Source organism: Hippichthys cyanospilos, chromosome 2, assembly GCF_059441005.1.
Source record: "Hippichthys cyanospilos isolate Australia breed blue-spotted pipefish chromosome 2, RoL_Hcya_1.0, whole genome shotgun sequence".
In the NCBI taxonomy this organism is placed as follows: domain Eukaryota; kingdom Metazoa; phylum Chordata; class Actinopteri; order Syngnathiformes; family Syngnathidae; genus Hippichthys; species Hippichthys cyanospilos.
The window spans coordinates 7,272,886-7,290,834 of record NC_142370.1 but is presented as its reverse complement, the minus strand read 5'-3'; the positions used below and the strand labels follow the sequence as shown (position 1 = coordinate 7,290,834).

Sequence of the window (17,949 nt, the reverse complement as noted above, 5' to 3'; positions counted from 1 at the left end):
CCCTTAATCTTGAAACATTGATTGAAAATCGATTGACAAAACGAAAGAATGAAAATAAACAACACAATACAACAGGTTTATTGTGACCAAAGGTACTTTTTGTTGCATTTTAACTTGGTGGTCATAACAGCCATTGCTTTCCAGTAATAGAAAAGTTCATGAATAAATATGTACACCACAAGAAGCTGGGCTGCAATCTTGATTTGTGGATGACAACTGTACGTCACCCAATGTTCAACAGTAAGACCTTTGTTTTGTTTTGTTTTTTTACTTTTTCTACTGGATTAAAAGAACAAACAAAAAAAGAAATCCTGCTGAGGCTATTTGGTCTGGATCCCTTCAACTCCCCTTTCCTTGTGGATGGTATCTCCCATACTGCACCGCTATCTCCCATACTGCACGGCAATGTAATGAAGACATATGGAATGGCTCAGTGTTTCTCTACAATGCAGAGGGCTGCAGAATCACTTGAGTGCCACATGAACCCTGACTTGTCCCCTGATGTAAGTGTAAAAAACCATGAAGGCATAGTTTTAAAAAACGATGTGTAACAACACTTGTAAAAAATCCATCTGCACCTCTTTCGCAGTGGCAGCAGCAGCAAAACCTGCCTAGAGTCACTGAAAACTGAGGTAAGAAGATGGTACACACTTGAAGTTTTTGCAGTGACATGAAGAGGTTGAAGACATTCTGCTATATTTGTATTAGAGGTCAAGGTTGGGGCAGCTGGTGGCTTGGCCTTCAGAAGGCCGTACTCTGGATCATCCCATAGGCCTCGTAGAGTTTGCCCAAGAGCTCACGCTTCTCCGCCTCAGGTAAGAAGCAGGACGCCGCTGAACAGATGTTCTGCAAAAGAAGGCATGAGTGTCGGGTGGTTCCCCCTCTCAACAGACACCCTTTATTCCAATAATCAGGTCAAAAGCAAGATTTACAGAAGCCTAATAAGAAACCACAATTTAAATCAGGTGTGTTTGTTAAGGGGAAACATCAAAAACAGTGTGGACTGTGGCTCTCAAGGACCGGACAAGGCCGCTCCTTGTCTATGGAACCTTGTCTATAGAGTTGCAGACATGGCAAAAGTACTCACACCCTGTACACATGTACAGCTGTGCATAAGAAAATACATTTTGTATGTGTGTTTTAATTTGTACATAAACAATATCATAACATGATAGTCCAAGGCTGAAGGTGAGCTTAAAAACCCTGTAAATGGGGTGTATAACATCACCTCTATGTATTTGCAGATAAATACTCAAAACAAAGTGCTTTGAGTACAAATTTGTCAATAAAAGCAAAAAGTGTGAGTGTAGTGCAGAATGTATGAGTGATGTTTATAAGGTTTAGCTTGTCAAGTGAGTCATTTAGTGAGTTTACAGCAGCTTTTAAATGATTTGTTGGCTAAGATGAAATGTGAATGTTTGTGCACCATAGTAGTAGCTTGTGGACAATTGTGTAGTTTTGTTCGATGCGAAGCATCATCATGGAACTTGTCAACATAACTGTTGAAGCGGGCTGAAATAAAAATCTTTAGCAGAGTGACTGGAAGAGTCCCTAAAAGGTGTCAAATTGGAACGCTATTGCTGATTTATGTTGTGAACGTTTCCTTTTATCTTCATTTTAGAATTTATTTGAAAAAGTGAGGTATGCTGCCATGAGTGGTACCCGTACTCACCAGTCTCTGAAATTCCTCCTGCGTGAAGCCCATGTGCTTGTGCGCCACCCAGTAGTCCAACTGCAGGCTGGAGTCGAAGATCAGAGGGTCGTCCGTATTCAGAGAGTAGTTGGCTTTGTCTTTGCTGAACCTGTGTGGCGCAAAATGCGTGAGCACGCACGCTAGCGCTTTGGCAATTGACGGCCATGTCGGCAAGTAAAAGGCAAGCTCACGTGACGACGGGATGCTTGGTGAAGTCGGCATCGCAGGCGCCCGTCAGCTTGCTGGAGATGGGGCACACCTGCATGTATGCAAGAGGCCATCAGGGACACAATTCACACATGCCATTGAAACGCACTTGTACGCAATCGGGAACGTTTCATCAACAGCCAGCCCATTTCTCAGCCGGTCTGGAAACAAAGGTAGAGGACATGTTCGCATATCTATGGAAGATGTGCCTCATTCTTGCCAAGAAATCCAAGTTGTTGTCAAATCATAGCAAATAGATCATCTTATGAAGTTAACTAGAAATTTAAATAAATAGTTTTCTAACGTCAACACAAAAAAGGCCATTACAGAAGTTTTACAACATCCTGAGCATTGGCTCGGCTGGAAATACCTTTTTTTTTTTTTTAAATGGGGGGGGGGGGGGTCACGACTAGGACTCTGGGAAGTGCGAAACGCGGCAAATATTGTTGAGTTGGATTTTTGTCGGCACACTCACCTCAAAGTGCATGTTTTGAGCCAGTAGTTGTTGGTAAAGCACTCGGTCCTCCAGGGTCCTGTACCCATGCCCCACGCGTTCAGCCTTCAGCACCTCCACAGCCTACAAAGTCAAACAAGACTGATCAGGATTGAACCCAGCCTCAAATAGGCAAGCTCCTCCTGATTTTACTCCACAGTAAACATCCTTCTAACGCGGCTTCAGTGCCAGTTTGTGGCTGATTTATTTATTTATTTATTTTAATGGTTTATGTAATTTTAGTTCCACCTCCTCTTTGTTGTTGCTGCTATTTCACTATTGGCACAGTGACATCTGGTTCATCTTTTGTACGCCGTTTAGCATGATTATCGAGTTATTTGGAAGACACTGAGTTAGTTTGAACGAACTGGGATTTATTTACTGCAAACATAATGGACTGATACGCTTACGCTTAAACAATGTTTTTGTGGTATCCATTGCTCTAGCACGCTCACAAAATGTTTGTAAATGGGTTTTAAAAAATAAATGCAGTACATGTTTTAAAATTATGCTCAGGGGTATTTAAATGTGATATTTCATCATCTAAAAATAGATGCCTTGGCTAAAAGATCAGGAAGCGGAGCTTTAATTTAGCATAGCCGTTGAGCTGAACGTGAGATGCTCTTCCATCTCACTGTGGTGACTGTCCAATGGCGTACCTCCTTGACCACACAGGCCGCGCCCACCTCGCCAGCGTGAACTGTCCTGTGGATCCCGCAGCGCACTGCTTCCTGTCAAGGGAATTCGATTTACCACATCAGCAGGAAACACAATAGCTAAACTGAAAAGCTGAAAAAAATTGGACCTAAACGCTTGAAACCGGAAAGAAATTAATTAGCTAAAAGATAGCTTATCCCAAGACAAAAAGGAATCGAAGCATAAGTTTGAGCACGGCCTCCGGCTGGCTTCAGCGACTGGCTGCTTACGAAGGCAGCTTTTACTCCCGGACCGTCGGTCTCACCTCATATGCTCGCTTGTGTCCGGGGTAGGCCTCGCAATCCAGCGACTCGTCCCCCGCAAGGTCAATGGCTACCACGCCCTCGTGCCGATATTTCTTACACAGCTCCACCACTTCTGCCGACCAGCCTGCACGATTGTAAATAGATGAACTTTACCTCCCTCCTGCTACTAAACGATACTGTTAACTTCTTGTTAGCAACAAAGAACAGATTTCACACCGTGATTGCGCAACTATATGTACTTCCCTTTGTGCCCAAATCTGAATCTGAGCTTCTTTTTTATACTTTTTTTATACACAGATTTTATTTGCTTGACGCAACTGTGTTTACAGGTGCTCAGGCACTTGAAAAACATACGGTGGGCCCCCACTTGTTATCGGGCAGGCTTATCTTCCGAGACAGTTTGGTGTGTGAGCAGTTGATTACTTGGCATGTGTCGCATGCAGCAGAGAATGGACCTGACTTTGACACGGAAGGCCCGCTCTCCCTCTTGAAGGCCCTCGTTGACCAGTCGGACCACACGGTCCGGACTCAGGCTTCCCCTGAAAGCCAGTTGGCAATAAAGTGTGATTTCAACTTTCTGGCGCACATTGCGAAAAGAAGCGAGGCTGAAACATACTCTGCTTGCTTCCAAGGGATGGGCTCCACGTCACAGTTGGCCAGCAAGTGCGGACTGTATCTGACCTCCACATAGATCACGCCTTCCTTGGCTTTGTCCTCCACTAACTCATAAGCAATCCTCTTTATGGCATCTTGGTCTCCACTAGGAGAGAATAAAACAAAAGAGTTTGATCGACTTTGGCCTTGGGCGCTGCTGATAATGTTATCACACTAACGAAAGCCAAAGCTTGTGCTACTGCAGAGGACGTGGAGAAGCTGCCCAAGTCAGCAATCACTGAGCAGCGGCTTGGTATACATTACCCGAATTCGGGGTTCGAAAATCATGAAATCAAGGTTTTGCAATAGTGGCAGAATGCTGAATGAGTGGTTTATACATTTGGTTCACAATTGTAAGTAATTGCTTAACCGTGGCATTTAAGCAAGTCATACACACTAGTTAGTTAAGAATAGCTATTTTTTTTAAACTAAAAACGATGAATGCTGAGTTTACGTTAAAATTGAACATTTTAATTCGGTTTGTATTATTGTCGTCTGCTTTGCACAGCTTTTATTTTGGAATAAATCAAACTTTTTTTTTTTAAATCATTGTTTGTTGGGTTTATTACTTTAATTAAAATCATAATCGTCCTGAATGACTTGGGAAAAAAAAAATTGGAGATTTTATTTGTTGAAGTCAAATTGCCCAGCTCTAGTTCAATGTGTTTTTTGCTAACAAATTGTAATAACTTAGTACATTTTATATCCCATGGGTGACAGTCTTTGATTGCAATGGTGTTGGAATCATTAATGAGATGCATATGGTTTGACACGAAGCCCTTTCCCCACACGACGTGGCACGTGTGCGATAACCAGCTTGCGTGAGTGAACTTTCACCCTCCCTGAAGAGATGAACCCTGACTCTTAAAGGCTGATAACTCACCATCATCAATCATAAATAAACTTGCAAATAGCTCAAAATTTGGAAAGCATCCAAGGGAATGGATTAATTTTTAATCAGTCGTTAATATACTCATCATCAATATCATTATCATTCAAGCACCATTTACTTGTTTAAAGTGATAATATGTAATATTTAGACCATGGTTCATTTTTGAAAACCCACTATACTGTTCATTTCAATAAGGTGTAAATAAATGTTTGTTCTATCCAACCAACATATTTTTTATATATATTCGTTTTTAATTTCTATGTCTGCGGAAGCCCGGGGGTATTTAACTGGTATTGACAAATTTGCCCAAGTTTTGTAGGTTCCGCGCTATTATGCACTGAAACCAACAGCGAATTGTATTTGCATTCCTCGCTCTCTCACTCACTTGGTGTATGCTTACAAAGCATGGTCTGTCTGTGACACTGTGGTGCGAGTAGTTTCCCTTTTACTCAAAATGACTATCAGCTCCAAATATCTGATATCGTCCTCCTTTGCCACTAAAAATCGATATCAGTCCTGAAAAAAATTCATTGAAGTCCCCAATGTTCTGTTATGTTAAGTAATTTCTTAAGGTTCTAATGTGAATATTGCGTATTCGAATAGTGAGATGAATGCAAGAACTTACGCAATGACGTGCATGTATTCTGCAAATTTGCCCAGGAACTCTGTGAGCGTCGCTGGCTCTCGGAGAACGATGAGCCGCCTCAGCTCTTCCGCCGTGTCGGCCGGCAGACGGATGCCGCGTCTCCTGCCGACACAAAAAAAACAAACACCTTTGTGAAATCGAGCTTTTGCATTTAACCAAAACGATGAATCCTGGATGAAGGGCGTGAATATAATCCTGGGGTTCTACAAACTTACAGACTTTTCATTGTATCTTTTGTTCTATCTGTTGTGTTTTTATCTTGTGGATAATGGCATTCAAATTCATTTAAATTTGGCAACAGGAACAACGGCATTAATCATGTGCATCCCATTGATTATTTCAGAACATTTTATTTAGAATCGAATGATTAGTATGTATTTTTATTTCACTGCACAGGTACATTTAGGTCCTTCTCCAGTGCAGACATGTATGGACATATAATAGAAATAATCATAAAATAGAATAAGAGTGAGAAAACTACAAATAAAAATATTGCAAATATAATCACTATTCACATGGGAGGAAGTAGGGGCTCGCCCATATAAGCAAAAAAGTTTAAACCCCTCAACAAGATCTTAAAAAAAAAATAAGCTGAGATGTAGCCCTAACCCTATGCAGTTTTGTAAAAAAGAAAAAAATTGGGGTTGCCCCTCCCCCTCCAAAAAAAAAAGTTTTAACTTTTTAGGTTTTTCTCTATTATTACAACTTCAATACAATCGCTGTCTTGTTTTTGAAGACTGCTTCAGCTGACTATGCTCATGCAGCTCAATATTAGTTGATATAAAAGTACTTGGAGAGCCAAGTCTTGTTTGGGGCTAATTTTTTATGTTTGAAAAAAAAAATTGAGAACCTCTCATGCTCATGACATGCAGAGAGGGCTTCTTTCTGTATAGATCAGTTAGGGCTGCCAGTGACTCACCTAGCGACATCAAGAATGGTTTGCACTCGGATGGCTCCGTCCAGGTGCACATGGAGCTCAACCTGTGGGTGATCGCATGCTCTATTAGAAAAAAATATTCCCTGACACAATTGGGTCAAAAGACCAGCGTAACGTTTGTGTCGATGCATGGTGTCTCATGCTGAGCGTTTGGTTCTCGATATTTACCTACAGGGGTTGGAAGAGGGTCAAAGTTCGCTATCTTGATCAAACATACGCTCACCTATAACTTTAATAACAGATTAACTGAGTAAAATGTTGGGATCAATGTCAAATCATTAAATCATTTCATTCATCCCAAAATATTTCCAAGACTCTTGTAGTAGCTTTCTTTCATCTTCAACAACAATAAAGCTACTACAAAAGCTGACACAATTTTACAGTTTTTTTTGTTTGTTTTTTTTTGTTAGTTACATAGTTTTCATAACTTGTCGCTTCTTAGTTTGGTTCTGTCCATCAGCACCACACTCCAGCAGTGTTTGAAGCTCCCGTGGACGTTAACTTCAGCTCTGAGATGGTATGACAAATATGTACATCTAATTCTGTATTTGAATTTGATTTTGTAATGTGCACAACTCCCCCCAAGCCCCCCACCTTTTTGGATGGAGATTCTGCATGGAAGTGACTGCTTTCAAAAAGTTGCAACCATCAGTCATGTTGATTTTTTTGCTATTGCACCTGCTCTCATGAGTGTCACACATTCATAGCGGTCCCGTTAATAACGTTCTTGTGCTGCAGCTTGACAGCCATGAGCTCATCCTGTAATTGGATGGATTGCATGCATGCTGACCCGTCCCACGGCTAATTCACATATAATGAGTTTATAGCAGCCAGGCCAGCCGGCTTGCTCTGTCATTTTACACTTGGAGACAGTCTGTCTCTCTCTCTCTCCCTCCCTCTCGCCCTCCCTCGCTCGCTCCTTTTCTGTCATATCCTGTCACCTTACCAACTACAGCCCACTGAGCATGCGCAGCATGAGTACAGACACAACCCAAAGAGCTCGCGGAGTGACCAATTGTAGCATCAGTGAGCATGAAAGTTACATTTTGTCTTTTTGCCTGTAGATAACCATTGTCACTTTGACTAACTTAACAATATGAATGGAGTGTCAGATTTTCATTTCCTATTTTAGTCAAATCGAAATCACTAGAGAAATTAAGATAATGAAAGTGAATTAATCAGAAGCAACCTAGCTTGACAAAAAAGGAAATAATGTGCAGCAACTAATCAAGTCAGCTATCATTTTTTAAAATAAATTGCCTAATCAGAATTTAACAAAAAAACTGTGCATTCCTTTGTTAAGGAAGGCAGGGCATTTCTTCAAATTCTCTAGAACACACAAACTTGAACTGATTCAGATCCACTCACTGCCTTGGTTTGTAACATCCGTCACAAACTGATTATTGTTTTTCAAAGTAAAAGCAGTGCTTGGCTTGCAATGTCTTATTTTGGGGAAACAAAAAAAATCATTAGCTTTATAGTGGATGATAAAAATTGGAGCAATATTACTGTCGAGAGCCTTACCCAAAGTAGTTAATGACATTATTCTGTCAAATAAATTTTCCAAGCGTGATAAATGGTATTCACTGTGTGTGCGGGGGACCTCGGTTGGCCCCAATATGTATGCTAGGCGAAATACACTATAAGCAACGCAAATCATAATCCCGGTCAGTATTTGGATCAGAAAACCGTGTAGACCTTAAATAGAAAAGTGTCGATCCCGACTGAGCGACGGGTGGCTTCCTTTTGTGCCCCCGCAAAAAAAAAAAAAAAAAAAAAAAAGACTTCATTGCGCTTCGTTCGTAACCGTGAAACGCCGTACGTAAATCGGAACTGTCGTAAAAAAAAATAAATAAAGAGCATATAGGGGTTCTCGCGTTGTGCGTGCATTTCGAGTGGCTGGTCGGAAGTCAGCGAGGCGTGACAAGACGAACCTTGGGCTTGGCGAAGACATCGTACCGGTTCCGGAGCTCAGACATGCTTCTGGCTGGGGTGAGCCGCGGAAATGGCCGCCTGCTGGTGGCTGTGGCTGAAAGCGCGGACGGCCGCCTGATGCAGCGCCACTTGTCAATTTAAGCGCGCACACGCACTCGCAGGACACGCCCTTGTGACGGGGCTGCACACTATTACCACACTCCGCTCGTGTGGACACTTTCAGTATGACGCCATCCATTCTCGCAATGGCAAAAAGTGCAGCGGTCAGCAAAGGCCAAGGCAGAACTGTTGAAAGCAGACCGGCTTCCCCATTTTAGGCTTTCAATGGCGTTGTGTGAGGTCAGCTGGGGTCAAACAATTTTTACATTTCAATTGCTACAGTATGATGATTAGGGGGAAAGGACATGGTGGGCGTAGAGCAGTATGATGGTCTTTAAGGAGATAAGCTCAAGGAAAGGAATCTTAACATCCATAAAATCCTTATCATTGCGGAGCCAACCTTATGTTTGCAAAAAATGCCAACATCAGCATTTGCTAAAAACTCTAAACGCTGTGGTTAGTCACCTTCTGACCGCCTCTGGCTTTATGTGAACTCTCACATCCCTTAAACAGGAAGCAGGGATTACACAATCGCAGCTGCATCTGATAACAGCCCGGATTGTTTTTTTATCATCTGTTATGAGCACAAGGGGAAAAAAACCCCCAACTAATTATGACCACAATATAGAAGTAGTGTGCGTGCGTGCACAATGCTAATTTTGCCAATTTACAAATCCAAATCCCCTAAAATACCAACACAAATGTTGTGATATGTTCTTAAAAAACCTATATCATGGAATTTTTCCCCTTTCCTTTTAATATACGCATATCCTTTACATTTGGTGATTTGAATTCTAAATATGTGTTTTATGGCACAGATATTTCTATTTATGTTCACCTCTAGCATCTGGTCTATGAAATTCAAAATTAAATCCTAAATCAAGACAAAGGCCATAAACTGTCTTAATTTTTGAAGGATACCACTTTTCTTAATTTGTATTTTGTGTTCACATTATATACAAGTTATGGCCAATATGCTTTCTTATGCCTATGTCATGTTCTCTCTTGAGCTTGAGCTTGAGTTATTTTACACAAAGATTTTGAAAATCAAAACAGTCATTACAGGACACATGTTGAGGCCCTAAGCAACTTTATTGTTTTGTGGTCAAAGTCACTCCTGAGTTGCTGACAATTTCAAAGAAAAAGAGGGGGGGGGGGGGGGGGGGGGGGGGGAAGAACAATTGTAGTAGTAATTCATTATGACCACTCGAGGCCACTCTTTCCTACCCAAAAGAAGAGCATTCCGTTACATGAAGGGGAAATAATTCTGCTGAAATTGCTCTATTAAATTTATGAAAATCTATTTATTCTATAAGAAATTGTTTTATCTTAATCCCCATTCTAGCAAGAATGTGTCTGATAATAAATGTTGTCATTTCAATTGTGTTTTGTACCCAATCCTTTTCATCAGGGAGTCTTTATGTATATAGATATATTATCATCACCTTAACATATTACATACAAACACTTCGACCTACATTTGATTTTCTATGTATATTATAAACTTCAAAACCAATGTTCAGTGAATTTAGAGTTTGTCTTTTAAGAAGTTGGATCAGAACGTGTACTCAGAGAATAGTCTTTAAAACACATTTTAGTACAATGACAAATGCAGAGTGTGAGTAATTTTTCCCAGTATAGATATGCTACAATAAAATCTACACTTTATTAGTCATGTTTCCTTGCTGGTTACTGATAATTTTGTAATGCCCTACTCAACATGATGCATAAATCCTATTGAATGTGGAGGCATACTAAGGATTTCTATATTAAAAAAAAAAAGAAACTGCTTTCAAGCAGTGTTTACAGTATTGTCTGAAACTGCCATCACTAACGTCATTCTTGCAAAAAAAACATTCATGTGTATTTGCCACATTTGTTATGTAATTGGAACAGCTGTTTGAGCATTTGACTCAACAAGATTTTTCTCTTCCAAACATGAGTAGAAAGAAAGATATGCTCCACACACCTTCCAATCTTTCAAAAGGTCTTGTTGGAAACAACCAGACAAGAATTTTTGACAGAAAGTCATCCGGTGGATTGAATGTTATTTCAATCATGAGGGACATTTTAAAAATGCGAGGTCATTTGAGGCTTTTTTCTCCAAGATCTCCAGGCATTGGCTTTGATTTCTTACTTGCTTTGTACTGTCAACTGTGAACTTCAAATAGAAGTGTGTGCGCGGGTGTGTGTGTGCTTGTCAAAATCATGTCCAAACAACTTAATTTACAAGGTGATTTGGAGCTCAATTTGGAGATTAATGGAGAAGAGCAGGAATACACAAGCGTCTGATGTGCTCTTCAATTGTGATACATTCACAACAATCAAAGGTAAAAGAAAAAACGCTACAACAAAAGATCAAGTTATCATGTTGGAGTGATGTATGTAGAATTTGGAAGACAAAATATACAGGATATTATTCATTTTTTTAAAAGTCTGTAATATTATTGAAATAGGGAAAATGTTTATCCTGGATGGAAATAGTCCGTTTCTACATCAGTAGGTGTTAAATCTGTATGCTGTTAAAGGCAGAACTGATGTCCTCTAAAGGGATCCTGGCAGATGTATCTGGTGAGTTCAGGTGCTGAACGAGGAAATGCAGCAGGCAGGTTGGCCACTTCGCTTTGTAGGCAGTTTTATTGTCATATGCCTAGTAATACCACACAATGAGATTCTTATTGTGTTCACTTCCCCAAGCAGAGTACATTCCATAATCAAGCAAATCATAAAGTAGGCAATAAAATTAAAACAAAAGAAACAGTAATATAGCAATAAGGGCAGTAATGATGAACCACTAATAAATGAATAGACTTACATTCTGAGCATATTATGGAGTAGAGAAGAAACTGTATGTATATGAGAATAATAGTGCAAAAGTTCATTCTTGTTCATTCCTCAATTGCTGATCCGCATTGAATATGAAAAAGAGAAAAAAGGGCAGCTTGCTTGATATGGTGGGCCACTGATGCCCCTTTTGAAGCCGGATCACGTTTTCACGTGGCTTTCCGCTGGCACTCAGATAGACCTTGTTGTTTCTCCACATTTTTGTCCGATGAGGGACTTGAAATGTCCTCATGCGGTCATTCCATGAGTCTAGTGGCTGGGCCCTGCCCTTGCACTGAGGATGTTGATCTGAGACAGAGAAAAAAAAATGTTGTGGTTAGAGGAAACTATTTCACATGGTGGGCGTCAAAGGAGACCGGTAGACTGATTTGGAGAGTCTTGTCGGTGAACTCTAACGTGTTGAATTTGTTGATGCAGCCATGACCATGGTTTCTCCAATCCTGTCCGGAATCATGAGTCACCGCCACTTCATGAATGGACTTCATGGACATTTCAAACTGCAGAGGAAGAACATCTGTTGGAAAGTTTTGTTGACTGAAATATTCAACAATCTCCTCAATCGTCAATTTAAAAGAGATTCCCTCAATTGGAACGTGGCCATGTGAATCACGGTTTCCTAACATTTTTGGGGACAATGTACAATTGTTTTTTTTTTTTTCTTTTTTTTTTTTTTTAGGTTTATTGCTATTTGTGTGACAGAAATTATCTTTTGCCTCACCGGAGACTCCTGGCTCCCATCCGCGAGATGAAATGTTGGCGGTCTCCTGCAGCCTCATCGTGGAAACCAGACAGAAGACACGGATCCAATCTGGATGACGTCAGGCTCACTTGAGGAATGGAATAGTGGAAAAGTGTGTGACTGGCTGGCCGGCTGGTGTAAAAACATCCGTGTGATGACTCCCCCGCCAATTAGACTGCAGTCGTCACCGCACCCGTGTCTCCCCACGTTTCATAAGCTGGAACGAGGGGGAGGGCGGCGGGGAGGAGGAATGTGAAACATTCGGGATGGCGCTTCGCTGGCTGTTTACACGCGAGTCATCGCAGTGGCTTGACATCAGAGTGCAGACTATAAATGTCAGGGGCAGGACGGACACAGCCCAGAGACGGACGCAGACCCTTGCCTTGATGGAGCACCTGCTATGTGATCGTGGGACGACCTTGACCCTGCTGCTGCTTGCTTTGGCCTCGCAGGTGAGCCCCGAACATTGATGTTGAGGAGGACACGACACTCATGTATTTGTTGGGAAGATTTATCGGGCAGGTGCAAAAACTGGATAATTATTTCCTTGAGAATTGTAAAGTGGATAACTGCCATTATAACGAGACTAAATATTAGCTATACAGCATTATCTGCTGTTTGTCGGTTTTGTCCATCCCCTTTTTCTTCTGTTGCGGAAGAATAGTCTACTTTAGTGAAAACAACAAAGTACTGTATAGCGTACTTCCACCACTGCTACTGTATTAACGTTCACTGGCACACCTTTTAAAACGTTTTTTGCTTGTGTAACTGTCAATGGCTGTGAATGAGTTGACTTATTCTCTGCAAGCCAAGTAAAAATGGATCTTTAACATCTATAGCCATCAGTGCATGAGTTAATACCTGATGAGGATGCATGAAATGTCAGTGTTGCTGTCTGCGACACCGCAGAAAATGAGGTGGGAGAGACACTTTGATGCTTCCGTCCCTCTTTCCAAATGATGTTTCGATCAGAAGCCTTTATGTCTTCTTATCGTTGCAGGTGTTTTGTCAGTTATGCAACAGGCCGTGCCTCTGCCCTCCGTCAGCCCCCCAATGTCCACCCGGAGTCCCCCTAGTGGCGGACGGCTGCCAGTGCTGCAGGGTGTGCGCTCGGCAGCTGGGCCAGCCGTGTACTCACGAGTTCCCGTGCGACGCTGGGCAAGGGTTGACGTGCGACTTCAGCGCCAGCTATCCAGATGGCCCCGGAGAGTGCATTGGTGAGCAACTAGTTGGTAAAAAATATTATATCATCGACGGGTGACAATCTCGCCCCCAGTTCAATACGTTTCGTTTGTTTTCTGTTAATTTTGTTCATTTGTCTTATTTGTTGAAAACAATAAAAACTGACATGGGCAATTGTGCTATTTGGTGAAGTTGTTTGTACCTTCTGTGTATTAGTCGTTCAGTCTGCCAGTATATGTCACTGACTAAATAGATGAGCAGATAAACATTGTTAGTAGTCAAGACGTATTAACTTTACGACCAACGGAATGTGCATTTTAGCTGAGAAAGACGTGAGCTGCCAAGTCAACGGCATCAACTACCACGACGGCCAATCCTTCCAGCCCTCGTGCGACATGCATTGTCGCTGCAGAGGCGGCGGCGTCACCTGCGTGCCCGCTTGTCCGCTCGATTTCCGCCTCCCCACTGCCGACTGTCCTCACCCGCGACATGTCCGGCTCCCGGGAAAGTGCTGCAAAGAGTGGCTGTGCGAAAACCTGGACAACTCTGTGCTTCAAGATGCCATCACAGGTAAACACATTAAAGTCGACCCCTGCGACATGTTTTATACTGTAGTTTCTTCAAAATGGCATTAAGCTATAAGATATTTACTTAAATCTTAAATTATTAAACTACTTTGCGATTTTTCACTTTTTGGTGGGGTTCAGTCCTCATTAACCACAAAAAACGAGGGATTATTATATATATTCCGACAGAGTCAATCCTGACAGGTTGGCGGACTTCCTGTCAGTACTGACACTGGAAAATGTATATGTCCGCCTCCTGCTGACAAAGTATGGCTACATGGACAAATAGTTTCCCCCGGCTATTGTAAGCTTTCTTTAATACAACCAGAAAAAAGCACAAAACACGTTTGGGTGCAGTTTTTCTTGATACATGAAATCAGTTGTTTTCTTGTCAGGACTACAGGTGCACTTTAAGAGTTTGACATAATGTTGTCATGTTGGATCAAATTAAGTCAAGTCATAACAAAAAATTGGGTGAAATTTAGTTTGCATGGCTTAGCCAATGTAATTACTTCCAAAACAACCTTGACCACACGTAATATTCATCAGCATACCTTTACGACCTAACAGATATTCAAGAAGAACATGTTCTGCTTGCTCTCCCTTGAATGCCGTCAGACAGTGTTTGGAGTTTGAAATGTTTATATATAGAGTAGCTTTATTTCCCTTCTGTCGCCCTTTCGCGCATCCTCACACCCAAAACATAACATCCTCTCGTGTTCAATTTCAAAACAGCTGCTTGTTACTATGAGTGGCGAGTAGAAAGAACAGTGTTTGTGACTTCCACTCCAAGGAAAATGTGGCTAGGTCAAAAGTTGCAGACATCACCAGACAGCATGTCGCCATATGGACAAGCAGTTACAGAGCTAGCGGGGTGGACATGGCGAATATTTGGACAGGAAGGACAACAAATTGCCGCATGGGAAATATGCTCAGAATGAAATGGAATCAGCTTCCACAGAATACCTTCACATGCCGGAAAAGAAAAGCATTTCTTTTCCATGCGCTATGTTACATAAGTCAAAGTCTCCCACCTTTCTGTGAAATTGGAAGTTTTCCTCCTACGCCACAAGAATTTGCAGTTGGGCAAGCTTTTGGATGAGCTTTCACGATTTCTCAACCATGATCCAGCAGAGGTACATGCATGATGTTGCTTAAATATTCTTACCCGAGCTTCTTAGGTGAACACAGTTATTTTGTTGGGCAAAGAGCAACATCAGAATGAGCTTTTGATGGGAAGGAAAAAAGAAGTTGTTTGGATTTACTGATACATCAAATGGACTCATTGTTTGATGGTTCGTCATCACATCGCCGTTGCACCCTCCAGTTTGTGTCCATCAATGCACGCCAATACTCACCTATACTCCTTTTACATTTGAAGTCTTAATTTTGAAATAATCTTTTACTGTAACTCAGTGGCCCTCACTTCAGGAAGTAGTCACGGTTTGTTTCTCTTATCAGCCAGTATAATTTGATGCTTTCCAATGCTCTGACAAAAACAGTGCGTCAATCTTTTCAAATTAAGAAAAACATGAATGCAACTTGAAAACATGAAGCAACTTAATGCTAAAATGAATGAATGTTAAAAATGAATGAATGTTAAAATGAATGTTCTAAGCCTTTATTTTGTTCAATTTTATACATATGCACATTGTCACTAATGATGAGCCAGAAATCAAACAGATCATTACACGCAATCGTCAGTATCTTCTGGAGTTGCTGAATAAAATATGCCTAACGATACCACTGCAGATGTAGTTCCAAATTTTAAAAGGGCGCACTCTGTTTTAAGTCTTGTTTTTTTCCCTCTCGTGTCCCAAAATCTCCGGCTTTCTTTCACTTTCTTTGCATTTTCTTGCCTCTTGTCAGCCATGCAGGCGACCAGTCGTCAGCCTGCCGTCCCCGCCTGCACGAAGCGACGCACCCAATGGAGCGAGTGTTCCCAGAGCTGCGGGTGGGGCGTGTCCACGCGAGTGTCCAACCACAATCCGGCCTGCAAGATGCAAACGGACACTCGCCTTTGTCAAGTGCGACCGTGCCATTCACATCTTATCATGACCACTCCACCATCGGTAAGACTTCTTTCGTCTTTCTTCCCGTACAGTGAGTGAGACAGGACAGAACAATTTGTGGTCTGGGGGGGAACCCCCAACAAGAAGTCCAACCATACTCAAAAATGATTATAAATGCACAACATTAATTTTGGACAGTATTTTTTCACATTAAACTCATGTTTTAGGTCAAATATATATATATATATATATATATATATATATATATATATATTACACACACACAAATAAATATGATAGAAAGATAGACAGACATATATACATTACAGCCCAATAATTTTAAAACATGTTTTCATTCAGTGTGTTTGAAGTTATCAGTTCTAAAGTGATTAGATGGATCACTGATGGAGCCAAATATCAGGCATCAATAATGGGCCTGGACAATAATCGGTATGCCTGTAGTATATATGAGGCTATTCTTGCGAAGCTTCCCTGTTATACAGTATCTGCTGGAAATTTGTGATGATTCCAAACCCTTGGAGTGTCTGACCCAGAACCTGACTGTTCTTGTTTTGCTCCACTTATATTTAGCACATTTCATTAGTACATTTAATGGCACTGCGGGTTTGCAGTCCTGCTATCTTGCTGATTTTATTTTTTTCTTTTTGATGAAGATTGTCACTGCTGATTTTTTTTTTCTTGATGTGGAACCAAACCACATAGGGAAGAAAGTCAGTATTTATTTACAGGTTTCAGGCAGCGAGTAGGGGAGTTTCTTGCTAATGGTCCGGTGAAGGGTACTTTAGGTCCCATCTGCAGGCAAAAATGAGAAGCAACAAAGAGTTAATTTGTTGAAAAAGACCTTGAATTTGAATTGCTTTGGCTTCCATGCTGGAACACTACTATTTCACCACACAGCGGAGAAAGCAGGGCGAGTGCACAGCCAGCCCCACGTCGCCCGAGCCCGTCCGGCTGTTCCATCAGGGTTGCAGCAGCACGCGCACCTTCTCGACGCGCTACTGCAGCTCTTGCGATGGCTCCGGCTGCTGTGTGCCGGCGCACACCTCCACCGCCCAGGTTACCTTTCGCTGCCCATCTGGCAGACGGCGGCGGCGGGCCGTCATGCTCGTCCACTCGTGCACCTGCCGCAGCAGCTGCCCCTACGCACCTTTCACCAACCCAGCACTTGGGGGATCCAGACCTTGATTTGTCACCGTGAGAGCGCTACGCTTGAAGCTGCTGGGCTAAATTTGCCACTACGGACCGTTCACTAGGACTTGAAAGAGACGATGATGATGATGTTGTGGAAAGTGCTTTACGTTCCTGCACAAATGCACTGCTAACTTACTACACAGGATTTATTGACCAGTTCATTTCCTGCTTCAATTTCAAAAGTTATTTAAAGAGAACAAGCCTCGAATTATTCAGTCTGTTTCCAGGAACTACGTAGGGGACGTGTAAATTTATATGTATAATTTTAAGACTTTATTTTTTGTAATATATATATTTTTTGCTCTTCTTTTCAGTGTGGCCTTAAAACTGCTTGCCATTGTTTTAGAGTTGCTTTGCTTGTACATATTTTCCAAACAGATGCTGAATGTTACCTGTTTTTCAAACATTGCCTACTATGTTGCACTATTTTATTTCAATTAAACAATAATGAATGTCATGTAGATTTCATGCTTGTGATTTTTTTTAAATTGTTTTCTGTTGCAAGCATTTCAAATAAGTTTTATAGATGTTCCAAATTTCACAACACATGGACCATTTTTTTTAATCATAGCAAAGTAAAAGTGATCCCCATAAGTGAATTATTAACATAAAACCACATCTGTCAGCTTACTCGGTTCTGTGACAGCCTCTCAGGCACATCTGAGGCCATCCCATCTTTCATATTTGTGTGGTAACCTCCCAACTCAAAACGTTATTATTTATTTATTTTGTCACCTTCCTTGTTCGACCAGCAGAGGCCGACTCTTAACTTTGACTTTCTCTCTTGAACTCTCATGCCATTGCAATCATGACAGTGGGTAGTTAAACATCTTTGCTGACATGTTTGATGGCACTGTGCTTACAACCTCGCTAATT

The 17,949-nt window shown here is 41.5% G+C and overlaps 2 protein-coding genes across 5 annotated transcripts; one reads left to right on the top strand and one right to left on the bottom strand.

Moving 5' to 3' along the window:
• Positions 1-55: 55 nt before the first annotated feature.
• Positions 56-8,575, bottom strand: ada (adenosine deaminase). The gene is made up of 11 exons (XM_088408511.1): positions 8,419-8,575; positions 6,467-6,528; positions 5,527-5,649; positions 3,972-4,115; positions 3,779-3,894; positions 3,355-3,479; positions 3,053-3,124; positions 2,376-2,477; positions 1,885-1,952; positions 1,673-1,802; positions 56-846 (listed from the first exon to the last, which is right to left on the bottom strand). Exons 1-11 carry the CDS (start codon positions 8,461-8,463, stop codon positions 742-744), a joined length of 1,092 nt encoding a protein of 363 aa, XP_088264637.1. The 5' UTR covers positions 8,464-8,575; the 3' UTR covers positions 56-741.
• On the top strand, positions 596-17,489 carry ccn5 (cellular communication network factor 5). Of its 4 annotated transcripts, none has more exons than XM_088408508.1 (7): positions 596-632; positions 709-815; positions 12,062-12,553; positions 13,102-13,318; positions 13,605-13,853; positions 15,719-15,921; positions 16,780-17,489. In XM_088408508.1, exons 3-7 carry the CDS (start codon positions 12,368-12,370, stop codon positions 17,065-17,067), a joined length of 1,143 nt encoding a protein of 380 aa, XP_088264634.1. In that variant the 5' UTR covers positions 596-632; positions 709-815; positions 12,062-12,367; the 3' UTR covers positions 17,068-17,489. The 4 variants fall into 4 exon arrangements, with proteins under 4 accessions (XP_088264634.1, XP_088264633.1, XP_088264635.1 ...); XM_088408507.1 differs by having other exon boundaries at positions 597-632; positions 12,039-12,553; XM_088408509.1 differs by lacking the exons at positions 596-632; positions 709-815 and adding an exon at positions 10,737-10,848.
• Positions 17,490-17,949: the final 460 nt, after the last annotated feature.